This window comes from Poecilia formosa, unplaced genomic scaffold (genome assembly GCF_000485575.1).
Source record: "Poecilia formosa unplaced genomic scaffold, Poecilia_formosa-5.1.2 Scaffold683, whole genome shotgun sequence".
Taxonomy (NCBI): Eukaryota; Metazoa; Chordata; class Actinopteri; order Cyprinodontiformes; family Poeciliidae; genus Poecilia; species Poecilia formosa.
Genome location: NW_006800622.1, coordinates 107,257 through 133,625, shown reverse-complemented (window position 1 = coordinate 133,625; position 26,369 = coordinate 107,257). Strand labels below are relative to the sequence as shown.

Genomic DNA, 26,369 nt, shown 5'->3' with positions numbered 1-26,369 from the left:
GCATTGCAGAGAAAAAGTTAAATTTATCAACTTGATGATAACACAATGTGGATTATCTGTTCAGCTTGTTGAATGTTAACTAAACAAAATGAAGTCCAATTAAATGTCAGCCTTTTTTTTAATTATGAATCAACCACTGATGCTTTGATCAGTGTTTACATTTGCCATGAAGCTGAACCAGACGAAGCAAACTACAAAACATAAAGGTGGTGTTGAAAAGTTGAAAGATAAAAAAGGAAACCCCTCAGAGAAAATGCAGTAAAAACTGTCGATATTTTTTATTTTTGACCTGTTTGGTAGACCTTCCTCTTTCTGGGTTTGGTTTTTCTACCAGACAGGAGAGGGCAACTGAACCTGCTTACAGCAGCTTAAGTGTGGTTAGCATCGTTTTGTTTGTTTGTTTGTTTTTTTGTTGTTGTTTTTTAAAAGGCATTTGTTTTTATGGCTGTCGCATCTACACAGCACTTTAAAACAGTAAAACTATTCCCTTGCACAGACAGTGGCTGATAATGACCCAGGAGAGGCATTAGACAGGCAGAGTGCTCAAAGCCCAACTTTTACTTTCAAAGCTATAAGCTTCATGTTATTGTTCACCTTATAGACTATGTATAGAAACAAGGCTTTATATATATATGTGTGTATGTATGGCACACCCCTGTATCTGTATCTACAATAGATCAACGAGGTTCTGTCTGCTAAACTTGATGGTTTAGCTCACAGAAACCGGTTTCTGGGAGCTAAACCAACAAACAGAAAGTTATTTGTATACTAGGTTTCTGTTTCAGATAAAAGTTTGTCTTGTGTAGGAATATATCATGGGAGGGGACCTGGGTCGGGTTATTGTATAGGAACAAGATTGAAGCTGTTCAGCGACGACTCTACATCAACACACCTCAGCTTGTTGTAAGGAACATGTCCAAAACAAAAGGTGAGTCAGAAAACCTTTAAACTTCTGATCCACTTAGCTTAGGTTTTTAAATATCATGATTGTCATGTTTTTGTAGTTGAGGATTTAAATGCAGCAGGCAGGAGACGTAGGATTGAGTTGAAAATGTAATGAAAACAATGTAGGTAAAACTTACAAAAATGCAGGAACCCAGAAGGAAACAAAAGATAATCCAAAACACAGTCAGACAGGAGAAACGAAGCAGGTAAAGAGAAATACGGGAAAGTGACAGGAGTTGACAAGACGAGCTGGCAAGGAGAGACTGAGAGTAAACTGCTTAAAGACGGGGCGAGATTGAATGTGGAACAAAAAGGCTGATGAGCGAGGAGAGGCAAGTGGAGAGAGAAGGAGGCAAAGTAAGAAGACGGAGAGAGAAAGATGGCAAACTAGGGAACAGAAAATAAAATCCTACAGAATAGTTTGATTAAAGAAACATAATAAAACTAGAGTGACGAAGAATAACTACCTGGAATAAACAGAATCAGAATTCCTTTTAATGTCATTGTGCACAAAGAAAGTACAACGAAATGTAAAAAAATAGCAACTCTCAAAGGCAGGTAAAATAACTGAATAGAATAAATAAGTGTATAAATAAATTTAAAAACATAAGACACAGAATAAATAGATAAATAAACTGGCAACAATAAGAACTAAAGTAAAGAAGAACAGGAACAAGACTGATCGAAATAAAAAAAGGAAACAAAGTAACAATGAAACTAAAATGACTAATAAAGGACTGATGTAAAGTGAAACCAAAACATAATTGATCTAATTAAAAAAGGAACAAAAAACCCACAGAAATAAACAAACCCAACCAAATATCCAGAGAAACTAACAATGAGAAAGTTTAGATCACTTTTGTATTGTTTTTTTTTTCTAAATAAATATGAAACAGTTTGAATATATGATCTTGTTGTGATGGTAAGAAGAGCACACGGTTTGTCTTCCAACTAAAGTCATGGCAAAGTTTTAAATATGATTACAAACAATGTATTCATTAAGGAAAATGATTAAATAAAGGTCAAGCTAATTTGATCATCATTTATTTTTTTCCAATCTGTTCGTCCCTTTTAGGTTCGCGGGTGGACATGGGACCGGCTAAGAAGAAAAAGGGTGATCAGAAACCAGGTGAAACCAAATCTATTTGATTTATTAGAATTATTTAATCTTCAAAACATAACTATAAAAAATAGTCATGCAGATTTTATTTGTAGCTAATGCAGCCTGGTATTTTTTCTGTTGCCTCTGATCAGATTTACTTCAAAGTGACTTTCTGCTGCGGTTTGGGTCTGATATTGAAACGTGCATGTAACATCTACCATTTAAAATGTCTTAAAAGCTGCATTTGGCGCCACCTATCCTGACATGTAGAGAGTGAAAGCAGGAGAACTGACAAGTGTAACTGGATCCTTTCTGGGTTGTGCTGGTTCTGTTGACTGATCAGGCCATGACACGGTTTGTCTTTAAAAGGATGATTCTCGGTTTATTCTGACAAGAACAACATATAGAAAACAACTGTGTTATTGGCCGCCCGCTCCAAGTCTGACACTGTACTGAAAACAAATGCAAAGCATTACAGAGGTTTCACTAAGCTAAACAAAAGCAACAAGAAAAACGAAGATGCCAACGAGATAAAAGGACACAAAGTGATAAGATGTCAACCGAAAGTGGGATGTAACTACTGCAAAAGGAACACACACAAGAAAAGGGAATCAAGCTGGAGTTAGACAAACAACAAGGAGGCCAAGATCATGTCTTCAAAGTTAAACCTCCTATATATATATATATGTGTGTGTGTGTACACATTGTACAGTATATGTATAAATATATAAATACGTCATATATATGACATATTACAGTGTCGACATTTCTTCAACAAATGTAATTGCAACAGTACGTATGATTTTACAAAACATACTTTTCTTTCAAATAAACATTTAATTTTCAGTTTCAAACATTATTTGTGATTTTTTTTTTTCTTCCAGTTGAAGATCCAGAAGACGTTTCCATTTTGCTCATTGGCAAAACTGGAACTGGCAAGAGCTCTGCGGGGAACATCATTGTGAACGCTACTCGTTTTGAAGTTGGGAAGAATACACTGGTGTGCGAGAAGAAAATACATCCCCTGCCTGATGGCCGTAGGTTGGCAGTGATTGATACTCCAGGTCTGTTTCACACCAAACTGACAGCTGAGGAGATGAAGACACAGCTGACTAGGTGTGTCTCATTGTGTGCTCCTGGTCCTCATGTGTTCCTGATTGTGATCGAGCCAAAACGTTTCTCAAGAGAAGACAAAGGGATGGTGAAAATGATCAAGAGGATGTTTGGAGATGGAGCAGCTAAATATACCATGGCCTTGTTCACTCATGGAGATGAAATGGAGAGAGATGGAGTCTCAGTAGAAAGAGCAATGTATTTCAACCCATCTTTTAATGATTTTCTCAGCAAATGTAAAGGAGGATTTCATGTTTTTAATAAAAACAATGAGAACAGGAATCAAGTTATTGAGCTGGTGGGGAAGATTGATAATATGGTTCAGAGAAATGGAGGCAGCCGCTACACAAATGATATGTTCAGAGAAGCCCAAAGAGCCATTAGTCGGGAGATTTCTCAGGCTGGAGTAACTAGAGAGACAGCAGAGAGAAACAACTCGTTTATTCGAGCTGTTGACCGAGCTGCTGCAGTTTCAGCTGTTGCTGAAGCTGCCGCTGAAGCGGCAGCCGAGGCCGCTGCTGCAGCCACTGCTGAAGCTATAGCTGCAGCAGCGGCTGAAGCTATTGTTGAAGCTGCTGTTGGAGTGGCAGATGTTGTGAGTACAGTCACAGCAGTGAGAGAGGACGGATGCATAACTCAGTGATAATCATCACTGAGTTATGCTCATCACTTATCAGAAACAGTTGCAAATATACTGCAATGATAGTGAACAAGTCGTTAGTTGTTAGTGAATAGTAATTATTAATCACATAACTGATTAAACACTTTTAATATAACCTTTAACATTAAAATAGAACATGTGATTTGTTATTTAAAGACAATGATTAGCATTGTCTTGGTTTGTGATCTGTATATTTAATCTAAGAGAATAAATTTGTTTTATTGTTCATTTATTTATTTTAGTTTGTTGTCAACAGTAAATTCAAAAAATGTTTTTTATTAACTAATATCTACAAAGTGGCATGTTCTTTACCTTGTCTTCATAATAAATATTTAAGCACTTTATTCAATTCTGTTTGGTACGTTTTTTTTAACCAGTTTTTAAAGAAGTACAAATATAAAAGAAAAAGTTTCACACTAGAATAGATTAAAATAGAATATAGACGTTGGTATTTTCCTGATCTCTGTTTTCCCTTTACTTCAATGTTTTTTTCCATCACCCAGCCAGTTTCCTTCGGTTCTTTATAACTCCCTGCAAAAAAAAGTCTGTTTATTTGGGCGTGAACCTCATCAGTTCATTCGTTTTCGATTACGGCATTTATTTATACACTATTTTTACAACAGTCAAAAAAGTTCCCTGAAGTTTCCTTCTTCCTTATATGGTCTGCTTCCAGATAGCTGAAGTCTCGCACAACTTGCTTGTATCGCGGTAGTTTGGATTAGCCGTTCAGCTAGCAGTGAGCTAATTAAGAAGAACCGGAGCGGACATAGGAGAACTCAGAGAACCAGCCAGAGAAGTGAGCTGCTCCGCGGCCGCCTGTTGTCCCACAGCCCGCGACCAGTGCGCTCACCCCGACATGAATTCAAATACAGCCGGTCGATCAACGCCAGAAGACGGAGAACTAGAGGACGGAGAGATCTGTGATGATGAAACCGAAGAGAGAGCTCCTCCGCGACGGGGGGAAGGGCGCAGGCCCCGCGGCGGCGCCAGGCCGCGGCCGAGAAAACCGCACCAGTCACCGCACAATTTGCGGCCTCTACTGGGACCACCACCGCAGGATTTTAGGCACATGATGCCCTACAACCCCGGACCTCACCTTCACGGCCCGTTCCCCCCGAACCTCAGACAGCCAGACCGTCCTCCAGTCCCTCCGCCTCCTGGGATGCCGCTTCCGCCGCCACCCGGCCTCGGTCTGCACGGAGAGCCCAACAACCGGTCCAACTTCTGGGAGCGGAGCCATGGAGCTCTGGGACGGTTTCGGCACCGGGGCTTGCCGAACGGAGGACGGGGGTCCTGGAACCGAGGTCGAGGTCTCGGGGGGAACAACAGAGGAGGACCTGGAAGACCCGGACCAGTGGACATCCACGGATCTCCCTCCAGAAAGCGTATCCTTCACGGATCTGACAGGTTTAGAACTGGACCGGACCAGGTTCCGAACACTTCAGGCTATTCACTGAGCTACCGGGAAACACAGAACCAGTTCAGAACCGCACTGCGAAAACATAACATCTTACCAAGTACTTTTGTCTAGTTTCTGGAGCCACTAGCTTAGTACACTTGAAACAAAACAAAACTAACAAGCAACGTTTCTCAAGATGTAGCAGTTTTAAGACAGTAATTGTTCAGTATGAATGGAAAAAGTATTAGTTCCACTGCCAGATTATTTTTACTTATGGGAAAAATTATCACTCCCCAAAAAATTTATTCTCATTTTCACATCCTGTAAATTAGAGGACGAATTTCAACACGTTTGTAGCAAATATTCGCTGCTAATTCAGTAGATTCTTACAGATTTTATATTTATTTAATAGTCAAATCTGTTACCAACAGACTGGCTATCAGTGATCAGCAGCTTCTCCAGGTTGAATTTCAAATAAAAAACTACCTCAGATTTTGCTGCAGCTGTTTTGATCATATTAAGAGACATGGACTTTATCATTCAACTGTACATTTAAAATGTACAAATTGAGCGAAATTTCGTTGCAAGGCTCCAATAATGATAAATAAATTGTAATGAATAAAAAGTATCACCATAAATATATATAATAAAAGTGTTAATGGCAGTTTAGCAGTTTTATGGCATTAGGGATGCAGATGACGTGGAATTTCATTGTTCTGCATTTGAAGCTGCTGAATCATGTGTTTTAGAGAAACATAAGTTCAGATTAATCATTACTCAGTCAAATGTCAATTATTAGTCAATTATTTCATCAAACATTGAGTTTCTGGACTACCTTCCCTAATTCGCCATCAGTTTTGTAGGCAGGAAGTTCAGACTGCAGCTACACTAATGTCTCCAAAACTGCTAATTTTATGAAAAACTAAACTTTTCCCTTACTTCTTCCTCCTTGACCCATAAAGTGTTAAGTTTTCCTTATCAAGAACCTCAGAGAAGCAACCGCCAAGAGTCCGGGTCAGGAAAGTGGGTCCTAACGCCTCCAGACAGGATCCCAGTATGAACGAGAGCTTTGAGGATCTGCTGTCCAAGTACAAGCAGATCCAGCTGGAGCTGGACTGCATCCGCAAAGCCGAGACCATGGCGCTGGCGCTGGAGCCGGCAGCCTCTCCCGCTGTGGAGGAGGTCCCCGCCGCTGCTTCTCCTGCTGCACGGGTCCAACTGGAGGCAGAACCAACACCAGAACTGCCTCTAGTTGGATCAGAGCAGCTGGAGAAGGATGAGAAGAAAGCTTTCCAGGCGTTCAACATCAAACCGCTGCGGCATAAACTTCTGACGCCGGCGGAACTGGATGAGCTGCGTAAGAAGCTGGAAGGCCAGGAGGCAGGAGGTGAGTTTTTATCTCCACTGGTTTTCCACTGGACTGTGGTGACATAAAGGTTTGTCCCAGTAACTAAATTTTCTGGATGATAAATCGTCCCAGAAGTTATAGCAATAAACAATAATATTGTTGTTTTGAAACCATTTTCAAGTAATAAAATGGTAATCATTCTCAAACTTTAAATTCTAAAGAACATTTAATTCTGGAACTGGAATATATTTGAAATATCCAAAATAAATAAACAAAACAACAAATAAAATCCATTATGAAGCATCTAAACAAAATTGTCCTCCAGAAAAGGGCAAGTTGAGAGTAAAACATCAGACTGAAGACTTTTGTCATCCAGTTTTTGGTAGAAAGAGAGAAAAGAGAAAAACCTTAAATCATGCAGAAGGAAATTATCTAATTTGTTTTAATTTGTGATGCGATTAATTGATTTATTGCTTATTGCGGCAGGCCTAGTGACGTATCCACACTGATACGTGAGGCGTTGTCTGTAAGCAGTACTCAACCGAGCAGAACCTCAGCTTTCCTCTCAGGGTTTCACTCCACTGCTGCTTTGTGTCACCAGGTGCAGAAGCAGGAAGCTCTGACGCTGCAGAACCTGAAGAAAATGTGGCTGCAGCTGCGGAGGAGAAGCAGAGCGCGTCCTGTGGCGAGGAAACCATTCCAGCGGAGAAGCAGAACGCTCAGGATGTCGTCTTGTGCCGCAGCGAATCGTCGGCGTCCAGCGAGGAGTCGACTCTGTCATCTGACAAGGTGAGCTGAACGCAGAACATGGACTGTTTCCACACCTGGTAGTCGTTCCACACCGTTGATTTTTATTAAGCAGTGGCGAAACCTTAAACTGCTGTTGTGCAAGTTACTCAACTAGCTGTTGCTAGGTGACCAAAGAGTGAGAGAGTTGATGCCACCAACCTGAGAGGTTGAGCAGCTAAGGGTGTTTTCACACCTGGTAGTCTGGTAGATTCGGTTACATTTTCAGCTGCTGCAGTTTGTTTCAAAATGTTTGCTTGTTTCAAACTCACTTGTGGTGGGTCTGGGCCAAGAACCACTGAAGGAAACAACATAAAAACCTCAGAAGACACTGAGCGCAACTCCCTTCTTCTTAAAATGGAGGATCGTCAGATTTTAGCGGCTGTAGGATTTTTTTTTTTGTCTTTGGTAAAAGACTAAGAACCATTTCTCCCGTTAGTGCTAGACTCTTACTTTTGTTTTGGTTCCATTTACCCAGAATGCCTTGCACTGTAGTCCACTTCCTGCTTTTGGAACGATCTCTGGTCTGCTTGGATCCACATATTCATTCAAACCACAGTTCAGTTAAACCGAACATAGATCAAGGTTTTTAGGTGGAACTCCGTCTGTTTAGTCCAGATCATAGTTGGATTACCCATCCACACCTCACCAAACGAACTGGACTTTCTAGACAAACAGACCTAGAATTGGATTAAAACGGACTAATCGTGGATGGTGTGAATGCACCCTACAGTCTTTCCTCTGCCTACATCTCCCAGAATGCTGTGCGGTTCTGGATTAGAGTTCAGGGAAATTATTGAATATTCTATCAGACGTATTATCTATTAATATCGGTCTATCACGATATATATTGTTATCGATTTATTGTCCAACCCTCGCCTGAGTCCTGCTTCTGATTTACAACAGAGCATTAAATCGTGTCAGTTTCCATGGTGACGCTGCAGCTGTGATTCTGTTGGATGTTTTCCAGTTTTAGTGTGACCTGGGTCATGTGACCATCATGTGTGTCTGTGTCTCCTCAGCCGGTGGAGAAGCTGGAGGAGGAGGAGCTATCGGAGCTGCAGCTCCGCCTCCTGGCGCTGCAGTCAGCCAGTAAGAAGTGGCAGCAGCAGGAGCAGCAGGTGATGAGGAAGAGCAAAGATCGGATCGTTAAAGCCTCTCAGGAGAAGAACTCCGGTCCCGGTTCTGGAGCCGCTACGCCGGAGAGGCAGCGAGTCACCACCAGATCCGCCTCCTCTGCTTTTGCCGCCGCCGCCGCTGCAGAGCAGAACAGGAGCAGGTCCAAACTGTCAGAGAGAGACAGAACTAAGAGCGGGCCCAGATTGGCCGACAGGGACCGGATCAGACAGAGTCCGAAGCCGGGACTCAGAGTCCCGATGGAGAGGAGCCGAACGCCAGGAAAAGCTCACGGAGCGAAGAGGCTGATCAGCCCAGGTGAGATGAAGGAAATGCAAGCTGTCAAACAAGATGGCCGCCCTGGGTGACATCACTCTGAATTATGAAAACCCAACGAGCTCATTGGAGAAAAGAATCCAGTTCTTCCAAAAACTAGTCTTCAAAAAACAAAAGTTTTATGAATGAATCGCCTGGCCCTGTAATGACCCTCCTGACCTCTGACCCTCCTGACCTCATCATGTCTGCCTCTCTCTCTCTCGCCAGGCTCCTCGGCCAAGCAGGCGGTCAGGAAGCAGCAGCTCCGCACCTGGAAGCTGCAGCAGCAGCGGAAAGAGGAGGAAACTCGGCGGCAGGAGGAAGAGGAGCGCCGGAAACGTGAGGAGGAAATCCGCCGGATCCGGGACCTGTCCAACCAGGACGAGCAGTACAACCGCTTCATGAAGCTGGTGGGAGGCAAGCGGACGCGCAGCAGGGTGAGAACCTCAGAGCCGCGCAGCGGGCTGAGCTCAGCTGAATGTGATGTCATCGTCTGGTCACCAATCAGCTGCCTGTGTTCAGTCCAGAGACCAGGACCACAGGAAGTCTGCCGGGAAACCGGGCCTGGACTCCTCAGGGAACCTCTACCAGTACGACAACTACGACGAGGTCGCCATGGATACGGACAGTGAGACCAGCTCACCTGGTGAGTAGGATACACACAGCTGTCCTTTACTTCCTGTTTACGGCTGAATGAGACGTTTCCTGTTTCCATCAGTGCCGTCTCCGATGCACAACCTGCTGCCGGCAGACGAGGCGGCGTGTTTCCCTCCACTGGGTTTCTATGGAAACGACGCTGCCGCCTACGGAATGGTACGCTCCCCACGTCGGTCTTTGTTTACATCCTGTACCATAAACGGGACACTTCCCACCACACCCTGACCCTTCAGTATAAACTCTAAATGGAATGTGTCCCAATACACTGTTTCCCTTTATATAATTTCGAAAAAGACCTCTCCCCACTTGTTTCTGTTTAATCAGACTGCAGTGGTGAATAAAGTAATCTATGGAAAGGGAGTACGTTTTGGGTTAATGTTTCTCTCCTCCCCAGGATTTCTCGCAGGCCTTCCTCTCCCCCCTGCTGTCTGGTATTCCTCCGCCGCCTCCGCCTCTCCCCCCACCTCCTGATGACCTGGATCCCCCACCCAAGCCGCCGTTTGCTGACGAAGAGGAGGAGGAGGAGATGCTGCTCAGGGAGACGTGTCTGATGTCGATGGCCAACAAGAGGGTGGCAGCGGCTGAGGTGAGTCGTACTGATGAATAAGTGATTGTTTAAATTCGCAGTCAAATGTTCCACTGAGCTTTCAGAAAAACAACAATAGTTTCCTCGTTTAGACCTGATCTAATCTTGGTTTCTAACTATTACGGGTCACACAGGTACTTAAAATCCTTGAAAATGCTTGAATTTCAATCAGGTATTTTTTGAATGTTTGCGCTTCGTATTATGTCTGCAAAGTTCTGCAATAAACTTGTAATATATGTTTAGGAGAAAAGACTCCTTGCAGAAAGTCAAGAGATTATTTATATTGTGTCAAAGCATTAAATTGGAACAGGAGGGTCATTCACCTCAACACAAACTGATTTGTTCAGTGTAACAAATATTTATTATTCCTAATGACTGATTTAGTTATTGATCTGTGTTATTGAAATAAAGGTTATCTTTTATTTTACATGTTATTGAAATTGGAGATTTTTTTGTTGGATTGGTGTTTTGTTCACAGATCAGTCTGGTGTCTTAGATGTGTGTGAGAATTTCAAAACATAAAATTTAGTTTAATTTTAGTTTATTTTATCCCTGCTGTATACAACATTAAAACCTAGTGTCTAGTCTGGTTTCTAGTGCAAATATCTTAGTTTTTCCTTATTTCAGTTCTTCTAAACTGAAAGTAACTTTTCAGCAAGATGCATGAGTTTGTTTTAAATTAATAATTATTGAATACTGATTAAAAATACTAGTTCTACTGGCAGATTATTTCACTTTTAACATGAAAAATGACCCAGTGGAACCAGTACACTTTAATTTATTTTCAAGAATTACTGACTGAAAACAAGCTCCTATGTCTTGCTGTAAAGTTACTTGTCAGTTATTTTCATCTTATTTCAAGTGCACTACAAACTGCACTAACAATACTTGGTAAGATTTTTCATTTTTGCAACAGTAATTAATGTGATATATTTGAAAACCCACCTTGAAAAAGCTGCTGAATGTTTCTGTGGGAAGCGTGAACTCTGCTACGTTTTCTGTGCCGATCAGAAGAGCTCCAGCGGTCCTCCGTCCCCCAGCAGTCTGCCTCCTGCTGAGCTGCAGCCGCCTCCCCGGGGGAACCTGAGCACGGTCAGCCTGAACACGGTGCCGCCGTCTCGGAGCAGCCGCTTCGGCAGAGCTCATCCTGCAGCCAGAGGTCCACTGGTGGTGAGTCGCTCCTAGACGTTCCCAGTTTTCCACAAGCTGTTCTGTTTTGTCACACACTGATCCAGAATCAGCTTCTCGCTCATGAATGTCTGTCTGCAGCTTCCCAGGCACAAGTCAGTGGTGGTTTCCCTCAAAGATTCAGACGACAGCGACTCGGACATGGACGCCTGCAGCTCCTCGCAGACTGTGTTCGGAGGGCTGGAGTTCATGATCAAAGAGGTCCGACGGACTGTGGAGGTGAGTGACTCTTTAATCCAAGAAGTCCGAGCATCCTTAAAAAGTCTTAAATTCATGTGTCTAAAACTAAGGCCTTAGAATGTCTTAACTTTTTTCCGTTATTTGTTTAAATATTAAAAATGTTAAGCATAGTTCTTAAATTTTGTTGCGACAGGATTATTTAATCTTCTATTTGTGGTTTTTTTGGGGCTGTTCCCACAGGACTTTTCTGTCAGGCAAATTTTGAGTCACCTCATATCTGTTCACTGGAAAAAACATCAAATCTTACCAAGTGTTTTTGTCTAGTTTCAAGTGTAAATCTCTAAGTACACTTGAAATAAGACAAAACTAATTTACAAGTAACTATTCAGCAACATGTAGGAGCTTGTTTGACACAAATATAGTGTGAAACAGCGGCCAGTACTTTGGCACCTTTTTTAAGTGGCTGTTTTTCAGAGGGGAACTGAAAAAAATAACTGACTTTATTCTCAGAATTTTTCTTTCTCAGAATTTTGACTCTTTTTGTCATAATTCAGATTTTTTTCCTCATTATTCTGACTTAAATCTATATCTGTAGTTTTTTCTGTCTTATATTTCACTCAGTGGCATTAGAAAGGCCTTAAAAAGTCTTACATTTGACTTTCTGAAACCTGCAGATGTGTTATAATCTAACATTCAGAGCATCCTCTGTTTTCTGATGTTTGTTAGGCGACGAAGCCAAAAACGGCCTCAGGATGTGAGAAGGAGAACAACCCGGTCAGAACCCCAGAATCTCTCCCTGAAGCCAAGAAGGCAGAGTACCGGCTCCTCAAAGAGGAGATCGCCAGGTAGTAGCAGGACGCCGTCACAAACACGATGGAAACGTTGAGATGTTTGAGGGCTGAAACGTGTCCTGATGCTGCAGCAGGGAGAAGCAGAAGATGCTGAAGGATCACGGCTCTCCTGCCGCGGCTGATCATGTTCTGGAGTCTTCCTCGAAACCGGCGGCTGAGCTGAGGCTGACTGAGACGGAGCAGAGACTCAACAGGCACAGGTGAGACACCTCAACACCTGCGGAGCCCTTTCATGTTTCAGCCAGCTCATCCTGTCTCCTCCTGTCTCCACAGAGAGCTGCTGCAGAGGGACGAGGCCGTCCTCAGGCACCTGCTGCAGCAGGAGCTGAAGAAGACGGAGACACTAAGAGCAGCTGAAACCAAGATGGTCAAACTGAGGGAGCAGCTGGCGGCGTCAGAGAAGATCGTAGCGGCCAACAGGACGCTGCTGAGGAAGCTGCAGGAACAGGTGCGTAGGCCTGTCATGGTAACAAATTTTGATGGATGATAAATTGTCCCAGAAGTTATTGCGATAAATGATAATATTGTAGTGTGAGACCATTTTCAAGTGATATTTAACGGTAATGGCATAAAAATGCAAGAAAACACTGTCAAAGATAAATAAACTTTAAATTCTATTTTACACTGGAACTGGAAAACATTTTAAATATCCAAAATAAATAAACAAAACAACAAATAAAATTAATCATGAAGTCTCAGCAAACAAAATTAAAAAGGGCTGATTGAACCCAAAGCACCAAACTGAAGATTTATATCCAGTTTTTTGTAAAATGACAGAAAATATTTCCAAAAAAGTGACTTTGAATGATCCCTTCTGTGAGTTGCATGGCAGAGTATTAGGGCCAGGCTATGAGAATATAGTCACAATGTTAGAATAAATATGCAATTTTACCAGGAAAATTACAAGAAAAAAGTTGTTTTATTGAGAAAAGACTTGGATAGATCTCAGGATTTGACATGGATACCTTAGTTTATATGGTTCTTTCTTTGAAATGGACTCAGTTGTTTGCATGATCGTTTCAAATTCCTCTACTGATTATTTAATTCTGATGGTTAAATGATGAAGCATTTCTATAAAGCATTAAGTTTTATCTGTATACCAAAGTATAACTTCACAAGATGACATCACTCTGAACTATGGATAAAAACATCCAGATTTTCCACAAATTAAATCTTCTAAAACCAAATATCTGATCAAATCGATTAATCGCCCAGCCTCAGGTCCTTCTGCTCCGCTCTCAGAGCTCACAGCAGAGTCCTGTCCCCTGCAGGTTCACCGGGTTGAGCAGCGGGTTTCCCAGAAGAAGACTTTATCCGTCCGACTGGAGCAGGATCTGATGCAGGCCCAGCTGGCTGCTGGCAGAGGAACCAAACGTCCTGCAGAGTCCAACCAAACCACGGTGAGACTCGGCTTCAACTTCCTGGTCCTTACTTCATGTTTACAACACTCCAGAAAAATAAAAGCTCACAGAGCTACATGTTTTTACAGGACATAAAAACTCAATGTGAAGAGTCATGAAAATGTTCGTGTAGAGGTCCAAAGTCCTTTTTTAAATAAAAATAGATTTTACATCTCATTTGGAGTGAAAAGTTACAGAATTTAAGTTGCTTGACGTCCATTTTGATGCTTTCACAGCCAGTGATCCTTCCAGGTGTTGGTCCACTGTGTTGTTTGTTTTAGATTAAATTCAGAGTCAGAACGTTCCTCTATCAGGAACTTTTATAGACCTTCATGCTTCCTTCTTCTGACGAGCTTTATGGAGATGCATGAGTTCATTTTCCAGGCCCACACTTCCCAATTCTTTAATTACCATGAAATGACTGTTATTGATTAACCAGAAAAAAACTATTTTCATTATCACCAATTTTTAGGTGTGTCTGTGTACTTTCAACTTGTCTGTCACTTTGCCCCTGATGCATTACATTTTCCCTTTCGAGAGGCAAATAAAGGATATGCATGTCCCCTGACTGATGATAGTTTCCATGAAAACACATAATAGTTTTCAGTACACCAATATTTCTGGTTAAAAAGTCAGAACTTTATTGTGTTTTCACTTTTTAAATTGAGTTGCTGCTAAAAATCATTCTCATAATGTTGAAACGTATTAAGATACGCCTGCAACCTGAGAACTAATCTAAGAAGTAACGGCGCCCCCTGCGGTCAGTGTAGCGCCACAGTTTGGTAACACACCTGTAATAAATCTCCTAACCTTCCAACCGAACCGGATTTATCCGGAACTCTGCCGAACGTCACAGTTACAGTACAGGTAAACATATTTGTTCAAAGGTCATTTGTGACTTCATATCCAGGTATCGGTTAATTTGATCGATTAAGCCCTCCGTTTTTATTATGTTGTGATAACGATTAGCAAATTGGCTATTCGCTAATCAAAGGACTGCATGACTATCTACACTTGTTGCAGCTGTAAAATGACTCAGCATCAACTTAAGTGGTTTAGCTGGAATAAATCAAATAGGCTGCAAGTCCCTAACCTTGATATGCTAACAATGACTGAGCATCAAGTTAGTGGTTTAACCATGACTAATCGAATAACTAGCTACAGGATTGACTCAGCAATATTGGTTTAAGCAGTAACTAACTGCATAATCAGCTGGACAAGTTAAACTTGTTGGATAGCAAGGATTAGTATGAAGTTCCAGTGACTTTACCGGTGCAAATGTCAAACCTGAAAGCCAATGACTCACCATAAAGTAACAGCAATTGAATCAGTAACTAATCAAATGATTTTTACAGGAGCTATATCTGTAAGCTAACAATGATTCAGCATTATGTCATAGCTGTTTAACAGCTACCTAATTAAATTACTACAAGAGTTAAACCTGCAGGCTAATAACTACTCAGCATCAAGTTAAGTGATTTAACTGTTAACTAATGTAATACCTGGCTAGATGAGTTAAACCTTTAAGCTACCAATGATTCAGCAGCTATAGCAATGATAAAGATATGACTCAAATAAACAAATACTACAAGTGTTGCAGTGTTTCTGGTTTGGGTTCACTGGGGGGAATCCTGTATAGCAGGTGTCAAAGGTATTTTTGCAGCTCAGGGAGTTCTTAGCCGTGTGGATGCTGCCAAGAGAGAGATTGTGATAACTATAAATTTGTTGTATATTGTGCAACCCTAAAAACTCCTGCTGAAAACTACAGAACAACTGGGTTGAATGTTTCAGACGTTCCTGTTTTCACTCGCTGCGTTTTGAGAGATTTTCAAGGTTGATCTCCTGAAGTAAGAACTGTCTCTGATTGTGTTTCTGTTTGTCTCTACAGTCCAATAAGCTGCAGCGTCTGGACGCGGCGCCTCGCGGCTCTGAGAGACACTTCGCCGAGCTCATCGCTCAGAAACGGCGATTACAGCAGCTGGAGTCCGAGTACGCCCTCAAGATCCAGAAACTGAAGGAAGCTCAGGCTCGGCGGAACAAAGTAGTCCCAGCAGAACCCCCGCCTCCAGCCGCCGTCCCGCCACCTGTCCCTCAGGTCCAGCAGCTCCCCCCCTCCAGTCCCTTCCACCTGCCTCAGCCCTCCCTGCACGACCTGTCCCAGGACAAGCTGGTTCTGGACAGCGAGGACGTCCCTGAGGCCGAGGATCCAGAACCAGAACCAGAACCCGCCCTTGCCCCAGCTGCGGCTAAAGGCGGCCGCCGCTCCTCCCTCCGGCAGTCCAGCAGCTCCTTCACCAAACCCCACCTGGAGACTCCAAGCTCTGCCCCCCCTAAAGACGGCAGTAAGCCTACCAAGATGGCGTCCAGCACCGAGATGGCGTCCAGCACCGAGATGGCGTCCAGCACCGAGATGGCGTCCAGCGCTGAGCTTCCTGCGGAGATGTTTGCCGGGCTGGACGTCGACGGCCTGAAGAGCCGGTACCAGCAGCAGGCCCGGCTGGAGGAGCTGCTGCAGAGGGAGCTACAGAAACTAAAGGAGGACACAGATGTCTCCCCCACTGGACAGGTAACGACCTCTGACCTCCGATACAGCTCTCGGTTAAAGCTGAAGTATGTAACTTATAAGAAATATTTGTCATCTGTCATGTATGAGACAGATCATCTGTGATAAAACTCATCTCCTCTGCTCTCTCCCAGTGCTCCCAGTACTAACTGCAGAAACAACCAATCAGAGTCAGGAGGAGGGTCTTAGCGCTGTCAATCACTCTAGTGTATTCGCTGATCACACACTCTTTCTCTTTAAGCTACAGCTGGTTAACTAAAACATAGCCTTCCACAAATGCTAAAGCTAGTTGGCATTGCAACTGATGTTTTTGAGCAGCAAGTACATGAGGTTGATTGACACCATTAAGACCATAGGAGCCTGTCTCATGCCAAACTGACTTGACTTGGCGACACTTTTAACAAATATGGAAAAAACATATTTTTGTCAAAGTTGCATCCTGCAGCTTGAATGAACAGTTGGTTGGTGAATTGATCTCACTGATCTGGTAGTTAATCATTACCAAGTCATTCAGAATGATGTTTTTAGAGTTAACTCCTGTTTTTCTCTTTGTTCCTGGTCAGATGGTCCCAGTGGAGCTGGAAGCTGGGAACCAGCCCGTGGTGTCGGAGCTGAAGCCGGTCTCGTTTGAGCCGTATCGCAGCCCGCTGCTGGTCTTCAGGTCGTACCGGTAGGAACCACCAAGCTGCTCGCAATCACAACATCAACTCTTCATCAGACAGTTCAGTAGGGCTGGTCAATAAAAAATAAAATCGTTGCCTGGTCGTAATTAATAGAAGCTGTAAATCAAACAAGATGGCCGCCCTGCACATGCTGACTTCACTCTGAATTATAGAAATCCAAAGAGTGCATTGGAGAAAAAATAATCCACATTTTCCAAGTTTAAAATCTTTAAAAACCATATATTCGATTAATTAATTAAATTAATCAAATTTCATCAAATTCGATGATTTATTGCCCAGCAGTACAAATTAAGTTAAGTTTTCCAACCTTGTTTCTCTCTGGCAGGTTCAGTCCGTACTACAGGACCAAGGAAAAGTTTTCCCTGAGCTCCGTTACCTACAGCAACACCATCGAACCAAACAAATGTTTCTGTCGCTTCGACCTGACGGGGACCTGCAACGACGACGGCTGCAGATGGTGAGCGCCCCCCTTTTTTTTAAAGTTTTGTTTACGGAGACTTCATAATTTATTTTATTTGTTGTTTCTGTTGTTCTGTTTATTTATTTTGGATGTTTACAATGTCTTCCAGTTCCAATGTTAATTAGAATTTCAAGTTTAAGAATGTATTCTTTCACTATTATGGCATTACTATTATATTATTGGAAAATGGTCTCAAAACAACAATATTATTGTTTATTGCAGTAACTACTGGAAAAGTTTATCACCCAGTAAAATTTGTTTTAATATCAGGCGATACTTTAAAATGTGCATCAGAAACTTTGATGTAAACTCTGTTTCTGCCTCTCTGCCTGCAGGCAGCACATGAGGAACTGCACACTGAGCGGGAACCAGCTCTTCCACGACATCCTGTCCTATAATCTGACCCTGATTGGCTGTTCAGAGAGCAGCTCAGACGAGGAGGTCCGCGCCGCCACAGGTGGGTCTAATCAGGGAGCAAAGAGAGAAGTCCTGGACTTTTTATCTGTCGGATCAGTGGAAACCAGAATCAACTGTCAAACTGTTTCATTGTGCAGAGAGTTACATGAAGAAGCTGTTTGGTCCAAACAAAGACCGGATGGGCATCGATCAGAAGGCCGTTCTGCTCGTCAGTAAAGTCAACGAAAGCAAGCGACACGGTTGGTAGTTCAGCCATCTGATCCTCAGCTGCTGGTTTCAGGCCTGTGACTCCATCTGCTCACGTCTCCGCAGTTCCTCCATACACAACCTGCAAAGACACGAGGAGGTGGAAACCGAAGCCGTCGGCGCCGGGATCCAACGCCCCCGAAGACGACAGCGATGACGAGGCAGCAGCTGCGTATCTGCCGCCTGCAGGAAGAGGTGAGGCCCCTCAATGCTCTGCAACTGACTCCAGAAATGAGGAGCAGCATTTTATAAAGCTTTCTTAAAGAGGCCGTTGTAATGTAAAATCGACTTTTTTGAGTTTTACATCATGTTATGGTGTTATTCCCTCATCAGAGACAAACCTGGAGTGTTGTCTTGATTCTTTCATGCATGCTTTAGAAATCCTCTAATCTCCATGGTAACCATTCAGCTATGCAAAACGCCTAGGTGGACCTAGATTTGCCTCCTCAGAGCTTCAGTTTCCGAGCTCCAGAGCTTCTGCATTATAAAGCAACTCCTCCACTCGGTGCCTTCAGACTAGCCAGCAGTAATTAGCAAACACCTGGTGGAACCACGAGTACTGAGCTCATTACAGCAGCTACTTCTCAGTGAAACGCTGGTATAAATGTTAAAGGATTAAAGAGTGATATTATTATGACTTCTTGAAGGTGGAGTTTCAGAGAGAGCAGAAGTTTCTTAAAGAGACGGTGGCCCAATTGCAAGGTGTCATATTTGATATATATGGGATTTTTATAATGAACTGAAGGTAACATTGTTACTTTGTTGTGCTATAAAATGGCACTACATGGTTGGAAAATACATAATACTGGTCCTTTAAGGCTTTGTGATGAAGCGTGACAATAAAATGCATCACCATAATCAAACGGGACTGGATTTTAAAATAAACAAAAAAAATATATATATATTTAAAATGGTGCCTTTTTAAAAATGATTTAAAATGTTTATGTTTTGATTCTTTCTGACGTTTTGGTTTCTTGGTGTTTGACCAGACGACCTGTCGAAGGGCATCATGCCGGCCGTGGACGTCGTCACCTCTGAGGACCGGCGCTACTTCATCAGCGAGACGGACGACATCTCCAACCTGGAGGCCAGCATCCTGGAGAGTCCCAGAGACACTCAGCTGTGGATCAAACTGGCCTTCAAGTACCTGAACCAGAGCGAGGCGTGAGTTCCCACCTGAGCTGCCTGGTCCTCCCCGGTTCTGGTTCTGGGTTTAACTGGTGTTTGGGTCTCTGCAGGTCTGCGGCGGAGTGTCTGGAAGCGGCTCTGAACACGCTGTCTCGAGCTCTGGAGAGTAACTGCGACGACCCGGAGGTGTGGAGTCACTACCTGTCTCTGTTCTCCAGGCGAGGCAGCCAGGAGGAAGTGAGGGAGATGTGTGAGATGGCCGTGGAGCACGCAGCCGACCACCGGCTCTGGTGGAACGTAGGTTCTCCCTTTCACTCCACAGGGTTCCTACAGGGGCTTAAAAATACTTAGAGGCTTAGATTTCAATCAGAGGGTTTTAAGGTTTAGAAAGTGTTCAAACTGCACAGCTTGGAAATAAAGTGTAATCTTATGTTTGATTTTTAAAGCATTATTTACAATTGAAAGCAGATTTTTTTTTATACGCCTAATAAAAGAACAGACATTTATTTCTGCCTGTTTGAAGTTAAATCAGAACAAACTTTTCTTGTTTAGGTCAGTTAAAATTACATAAATTATTTTTATTTACTAAATGTCAGAAAACTTAGTAAAAATATTTTTTTACAGATTTTTTTGTAACTTAATTTTTGCATTATATTTTAGTATTTAATTTGAGTAGGAACAACATTTACCTTAATTTAAAAAAATAAATAAAATTCAAAAATACTTTATTAATCCCAAAGTGAAATTAAATGTTTTTGTAACTTGTATTAATTAAAAGATTTTCAGAGACTTACTGTAGATAGTGATGGCAATGAGTAACACAGTTATGACAGTTATAAATTAATAGTGAATTAAAACTGTCTGTTTCAGTTAATTTATGTTGTTTTTATCTCAAAAGTGATACTGGAAAAGTTTGAAAGGTTCTTGTGTTTTACTGTAGAAAGTTTACCAAGCCTGCCTCTTCAGTCCTCGCTGATGTCGAACCATCAGGTGTTGAAGCTCCATCAGGAGTTTCTTTGGGTCTCACGGTCCGTTCTGTCTGCTCCTCAGTACCTGAACCTGGAGCCGTCGTTTGAGGGGAAGGACTACGTCTGCGACCGGCTGCTGCAGTTCCTGCAGGACGAGGCGGCGGCGGGCGTCACGGAGAAGCTTTCCTTCCAGCTGATGGAGGCTCTGCTCTACAGAGTGCAACTGAGTCTGTTCACGGGTCGGATGGAGAGCGCTTTGGCCGTCCTACAGGTAGAACTCCACCTCCAGGTCCTGACGAGGACTGTTAATAAGCAGACAATAGTCATGACCGACTGCTGACGCTTTGGCTGCGTCAAATGTGACCTAAAACTGCTTTTTTTGCCAAAATGTGACATGCAGACGACTTTTTTTACAGCATTCTGAACGGCCCAATTATGATCTTAAAAAAATCTTATTTATGACACTTTGATATGTGGAATGAATTCAGATACTTATCCGATGGTTTTCAAAGTGTCTGCAGTCAGAACGCTCACGCCGCATTTTTTCCAGGCGTCCTTGAAGTCGGCTCAGGACCACAGCATGGCGGAGTTCCTGATGGCTGGCGACCGGGCGCTGCTCTGGCTCTGCTACATCCACCTGACCGAGTTCGACCAGCTGCCGGCGAGCCTCTACGACCCGGCGGAGTCCGGCCCGGGACGGCTCGTCTGCACCAAGTCCTTCCAGCTGCCCTGGAGGACGCAGGAGGACATCAGCACGCCGCACGACATCCTCATCGCGCTTTTCAAAGGTCTGAGGTGGCAGCGCCGCATCTCGGCAGCTCAGACTCTGACCTGAGGTTCTCACCGGGTCTGTTGGTGTTTCAGATGCCATCAATCAGTGCAGTGAGGAGAGTATGACAGACGCTGAGAGGACGCTGGCCTGCATGCCGCTCTACACAAACCTCATCCTGCTTTACAAGGTTCTGCAGAGGTGAGTCCTTCGCTCCTCTCTCCTCAGAGAATAACTCGCCTCACAAATCCCAGTCTGATGCTGGGACTCTACTGGGATAAAGCAGCTGCAGACAAACTCTTCTTCACACTGGGATTAGTTAAACTTTAAAGAGAAAACGTAAAATTTAACTAATAAAAAGTTCGTTCCACCTTGATGAATAATATTTGTGTCCCTGCAGGTTTGATGACGGTGTGGATCTTTGCGTCTCTCTGTTGGAGTTTTGTCCCGACTCATGCACGCTGCGCGACACTCTGGCCGACCTCCACATCAGCAGAGGGAACGCCGAGCAGGCGGTCAGCATGTGGCTGAACGCGCTGGCTGACTGTCCGCACAACGCTCAGGTGTTCTACCACTGCTGCAGGTTCCTCATGGCCCAGGTGAGCTCCCCCACCTGCTCACAGACCGCCGGTTAGAGAGCTTACAAGCTGCTGTTCTTCATCCTGAGTCTTTAACATCCTCTGCAGGACAAGTCCAACGCCATCCCGCCTCTGTTCCGAGGATTCATCTTGTCACTCTGTGAAGACGAGCAGAGTCAGAAGACGCCTGTGGACGTCCTGCGGTAATGAACAGGGACATTTTGCACATTTTTGTATTTCGATTTGGGTTTCTACGGCTTCTAACTAAACGGCCCAAGTGCTTAAAAAAAAAAAAACACAGAGCTTGTTTTGATATCTGGAAAATGAGCCATTTCAACAACCTCCTTAGTAAGTTACATTTGACAGGCACTGCACTGTTTCCTAGCAACCCCAGCAGAGTTCCACCCGTTACCTAGCAACCCCAGCTGAGCACCAGCACATTTGGTCAGCTGGTTTTACCACTGTATGTGCTATACAATGGCTGCTGGAAAAAGAGAAGATTTTTGTTGTGGTTGACTTACCATTCAGAAACCACTTGGTGCATCATATGTGTCAAACTCGAGGCCTGGGGGCCAAATCCGGCCCGCCATAAGTGTTTCCGTGGCCCTCCTGACCCTAGAGGTTCAAGATACCCTTACCCCTAACCCTGAAAGGAGTTCATAACAGGCAGAACTGAGACTAAAATCTGATTATCTAAGAATGCAAAAACTGTAATGGACATGTTTTGTATAGACCATAGATCTATCCTAACCTGGAAGCATAATAGGTCACCTTTAACACTCTGCAGATGTCCACAGAGGTTTGTGTGATATTTCCGTTTATTTCTGTCCCATCAGTCACATCCTGGGCTTCTCCAGCCAGGATCTGCTGATCGGTCCCATCATCAGGAAGGAGCTTGAGGAGCAGCTCAGTCAGCAGACGTCCTTCCTTCACCTGCTTCACTGGTGAGTCCTCTCTCTGCTGGAAGCCTCAGGGCTGAAACTGGGTTTTCTTTAGAGTTAGATCTCTGTTTCAGTCGCTGGATGTGGCTGCACGGTTCAGATAAAGAGGCTGTTGAAGCGTTTGAGCGAGCGTTGGGGTCCGTCCTGCAGCTGGAGGAGCTTCACACGCTGTGGATGGAGTGAGTGTTCCCACTGTGGGATGAAATGTAACCAAACAGAAAGGTTTATCCCCGCTCCTCTCACAGTGACTCTGTTCTTCCCTCAGCTTCCTGCTGTTCAGCTGCAGACCGCAGACCATCAGCGTCTCCAGAAAGCTGTTCCCAGATCTGGTCCATCGCTGCCTCAGCACACTCCCGTCACGGTTGGAGCTTCCTTTTAATCCTGCACAGTTCTGGAGCTGCTACCACTTCCATAACAAGGTTAGAATTCAGCTCTGACTTCATCACATCTCCAGTGACGACTGACTACTCAGACTGTTGGACAGCAGATGTCTGACTCAACCAGAAACCTTACTTGTAAATCCTGTAGTGCTGAAACGATTTGGGTTTCTCAATAACTAAAAATCCTTGAGGGAAATTATCTAGACTTGGTTTGATTGGGGACCAAAGTTGCATTTTCAGCTGCTGCGGTTCATTTTCACTGTGTCAAACAAACTAAACCCTTTGAAAAGCTTGACTTTTTGTTTTGTCTGATTAATTGCTAGAATAACCAATGGAGTACTCTATTACTAAAACACTTCTTTGCTCAGCTGTAAAATCCAGTTCAGTGACAGCAGGACTTGTATACCTGACGGCTGCTGTTTCTTTCTCCAGGTTGTGTCCCTCTACCTGAAACACGTCCCGCTCTCCCAGCGCGCTCTGGTTCTGGAGAGGCTGAGAAACGCCATGCCGAGCAACCCTGAGCTGGGCCTTAGGTACACACACACACAGCCAGGTGTCTGAGAGTCTGAGGCCGTCTGTCCTGGTGGTGTGTTTCCTCTGTGTGTGAGTCGTGCCGTTGCTTTGCAGGTTGTTGCATCAGGAGTTTGTTGAGGGAAACATGGAGCAGCTGAAGTTTCAGGCCCGCATGCTGACCAGCAACACTCCTCGATGTTTGTCCAGCTGGAGAATGTGAGTGACTGTGGTTCCTGGCTGTTCCTGTCAGTTTGATTCAGACACTCCTGATGGTGTCGAACATGAAGAGCACACCGTGTGTCGCTCCAGTGAGATCAGAGCTGACTGACTGTCTGTGGTGTTTGTGTCCAGAGCAATCGCTGTGGAGCGGGAGCTGAAGGAGCGTGGCCAGGTGAGTCCCAGAACGGGGGGGGGAGGGGTTGTCAGGGGTCTGGTTTATCCATCAACTGGTATCATTCAGTCTGCAGCGACCCCAAGCAGCCACCAGGTGTCAGACCTGCTGATATACCTGAACACTTGTAGAGTGTTTTCACACCAGACAGTTCAGTGGATTTGGTTAGATGGGGGATAAAATTAAAACATTTATTGAATTTTCAACTGCTGAACGAATGACATGTTCCCCTCCTCACCTGTGGGGGCGCTGCATCAAGAACTACTGAAGGAAATTACACAAAAACCTCTGAAGACACGGAGCTTTTTTGAGATTTGTTTCACACTAGAAACAAATCTTAGAATCGGTTGTAGATCTGGGATAAATGTCCCTGCAGCAGTGGGTCTTGGGGTATTTTTTGAATTTTGAAGCTCATCTCTCTCCTGCAGGTGTTACCTGTCCACACCTGTCCCAGCTGTTTTTGTTTGTTTGTCTCTGCTAAACTGAGCTGACGCTCCGGCGTCTCAGCTCTTCTTCTTCTTCTCTTTTATTTTGTCTGTTGTTCTTCTAGATGCGTCTTCTGTATCAGCAAGCTCTCCAAAACCTGCCTCTGTGCGCCGCCCTGTGGAAAGATGTAATTCACCTGTGACACACACATACACACACACACAAACATACAGGTAACGCTACCTCACCTCCTGAGTCTGAGCTCACTCACTGTGAAATTAGGACTCTTATTTTGAAATATCTTCTAAGATCAGGGGTTTGAGTTGAGAATATCTGCATCAGCAACCTGGACTTGCAGTCCAGATTTGCTCAATCCTAGCTTTGAGGTTGGGTTGGGGCTGCAAAAAATCTTTCAGAGGGCCGCAAATGGCCCCCGAGCTGCACTTTGGGCACCCAAGACTTAGAGAGTTAGCTTTCAGAAGCAACTATCGATGAGTTAAATGAGTATTAATCAGTTAGCATAACAAATATTTTACTAATCAGTTGTTCTGATAATTAATCGGTTAAAAATAAATGTCTGTATATTCCAGTTAACGATTAATGGTTCACTAAATTAGTTGAAAATTATTTCAATAATCCATTAATTGTGATTAATTTGATTAATCGATCCAGCCCTAGTTGAGATTGATGAGTCAATCTGGATCAGATAATTAGTTATTGATGCTCTGAATATGTTGGGGTTTTTCAGCTAATGGTCCTTTTTTTTTTAGCCTGCATACTCCAGTTAGCAATTAATTGATTACAAAATTAGTTGACGATTGTTTCAATAATCGATTAGTTACAATTAATCTGATTAATCGTTTCAGCCTTAGTATTGATGAGTCGATGTGAATCAGGTGACTGAGCTGTTTTGACTCACCTGTGTACAGCATGTTCACCTGGCCCTTCCCTCCGCCCCCTCCATCCCTGTGACCTCATCTGTCTGTCCCCCACCCCGCCCTCCTCTCTCCCTCCTTGTTCCTACTGCCTCCCCCCTTTCTCCCCCCCGCCCCTCCTCTCTGCAGCGGTTGTTGTTCGAAGCAGCGGAGGGCGGCGCCTCCGACCGTCTGCGGCGGCTGGTGGACTCCTGTCAGCAGGCGGGGGTCAACCTGAGTATCGGGGGGGTGGATCTGTGATCAGACTGATAGTAGAGCTGATCAGTAGGTGACTGATTGACGAGGTAAGGCCACGCCCCCCCAGCCTGCCATCCTCCTACCTCAGTGAATGTAAGTATGCTGCTGCTGAGTGACGCCTTTGCTCTTCATCACCTTCTCTTTAGTTGCTCTCACCTTTCAGTTGGACTCATTTCCCTCCCTTTTTTTAGTTAACTCACCTAAAGAGGGGTGGGGGCAGCCCCATCCCTAACCCAGACCCTCCCCCACGTTTTTGTTTTCTTTGTGTGTGGACTTTTATTTTGGTAAACCGATGAAAGACAAGTGTTCAGGTTATTGACCTAGTATCTGTGCGGAGACGGCCCCGCCCACCTGTGTAGTGTTTTCTGATTGGCTGAGTATTTGTAAGAGACTGCCTCGGAAACGGAAGGTCGCTGCGGGAACCAGCCTAGCTCAGCCGGACTGCTCATGTGCAATCTGTTGTCATGACAACTAAAGAGACTTTTGTGCTGCCACTTTTGTTTTCTACGTGTCAGATGTTATTAAATTATTTTATATAAAGATGGAAATGAGTGTCTTGGGTTTTTCTTGTGTCCGAGTGTTTGTTTTGAATATCAAGATAACATCACACTATAAAATTAAATGTTTATAAAGTAAAGGCTAATCCATGTTATATTTAATGTGGGCTCTGATTAAAGACACCAGAAGACTCCTGATGAAGACGATGATCATCTAACCCATCATGAAGACAAATCTCTGCTGAACAATGACAACATATGACTAAAAATAGAAGGAAATAAATCTAATACCTCTAAAGTGAAGTTTATAGTTTAACAGATAAATCTATTTTGGGTGTTCTATAAGGATTTTTTTTTTCCATTCATTTGCAGTTTAAAATTAACATGTCACATGTTGACATAAGCAAAAGTTTTTAAGTAGTTTGAAGAAAAAAAATCTCAGTCTACCCCTCCTCTCAAAAGTCAGTTTGCTTTACCATAAGCAACTAAACATTCAATCATCCACATAGATACATCTTTAAACACAAAGCAGGCAATGTGTACAAATAAAAATAAAGATGAAGATAAAGAAAATGAAAATCCTATATGTT

General features: G+C 43.6%; 2 protein-coding genes across 7 annotated transcripts; both read left to right on the top strand.

The window, feature by feature from the left end:
• Positions 1-14: 14 nt before the first annotated feature.
• LOC103130848 (GTPase IMAP family member 4-like) lies at positions 15-4,361 on the top strand. The gene is made up of 3 exons (XM_007542364.2): positions 15-928; positions 2,021-2,074; positions 2,932-4,361. The coding sequence occupies exons 1-3, from the start codon at positions 913-915 to the stop codon at positions 3,801-3,803; spliced, it is 942 nt and encodes a 313-aa protein (XP_007542426.1). The 5' UTR covers positions 15-912; the 3' UTR covers positions 3,804-4,361.
• Positions 4,362-4,487: 126 nt separating this feature from the next.
• Positions 4,488-25,830, top strand: zfc3h1 (zinc finger C3H1-type containing). Of its 6 annotated transcripts, XM_016666215.1 has the most exons (36): positions 4,514-5,206; positions 6,212-6,607; positions 7,170-7,357; positions 8,377-8,788; positions 9,014-9,222; positions 9,308-9,431; positions 9,504-9,598; positions 9,837-10,028; positions 11,040-11,198; positions 11,298-11,435; positions 12,123-12,241; positions 12,319-12,447; positions 12,521-12,695; positions 13,519-13,647; positions 15,536-16,003; positions 16,040-16,213; positions 16,774-16,880; positions 17,219-17,350; positions 17,689-17,810; positions 17,908-18,009; positions 18,083-18,211; positions 19,006-19,180; positions 19,255-19,441; positions 20,195-20,383; positions 20,663-20,900; positions 20,977-21,082; positions 21,282-21,480; positions 21,568-21,662; positions 22,296-22,403; positions 22,475-22,579; positions 22,666-22,819; positions 23,213-23,313; positions 23,408-23,509; positions 23,645-23,684; positions 24,235-24,297; positions 25,175-25,830. In XM_016666215.1, the coding sequence occupies exons 1-36, from the start codon at positions 4,678-4,680 to the stop codon at positions 25,283-25,285; spliced, it is 6,201 nt and encodes a 2,066-aa protein (XP_016521701.1). In that variant the 5' UTR covers positions 4,514-4,677; the 3' UTR covers positions 25,286-25,830. The 6 variants fall into 6 exon arrangements, 5 of the variants coding, with proteins under 5 accessions (XP_007542424.1, XP_016521700.1, XP_016521701.1 ...); XM_016666214.1 differs by having other exon boundaries at positions 4,513-5,206; positions 11,043-11,198; positions 15,536-16,213; XM_007542360.2 differs by having other exon boundaries at positions 15,536-16,213.
• The last annotated feature ends 539 nt before the right edge of the window (positions 25,831-26,369 follow it).

Coding starts and splice junctions, on each gene's coding strand:
- LOC103130848 (XM_007542364.2), top strand. Junction 2,075..2,931: donor AAAGGGTGATCAGAAACCAG/GTGAAACCAAAT, acceptor TTTTTCTTCCAG/TTGAAGATCCAGAAGACGTT.
- zfc3h1 (XM_007542359.2), top strand. CDS start 4,678: ATGAATTCAAATACAGCCGGTCGATCAACGCCAGAAGACGGAGAACTA. Junction 5,207..6,211: donor CGGATCTCCCTCCAGAAAGC/GTATCCTTCACG, acceptor CAAGAACCTCAG/AGAAGCAACCGCCAAGAGTC. Junction 22,820..23,212: donor GCTACCACTTCCATAACAAG/GTTAGAATTCAG, acceptor TTCTTTCTCCAG/GTTGTGTCCCTCTACCTGAA.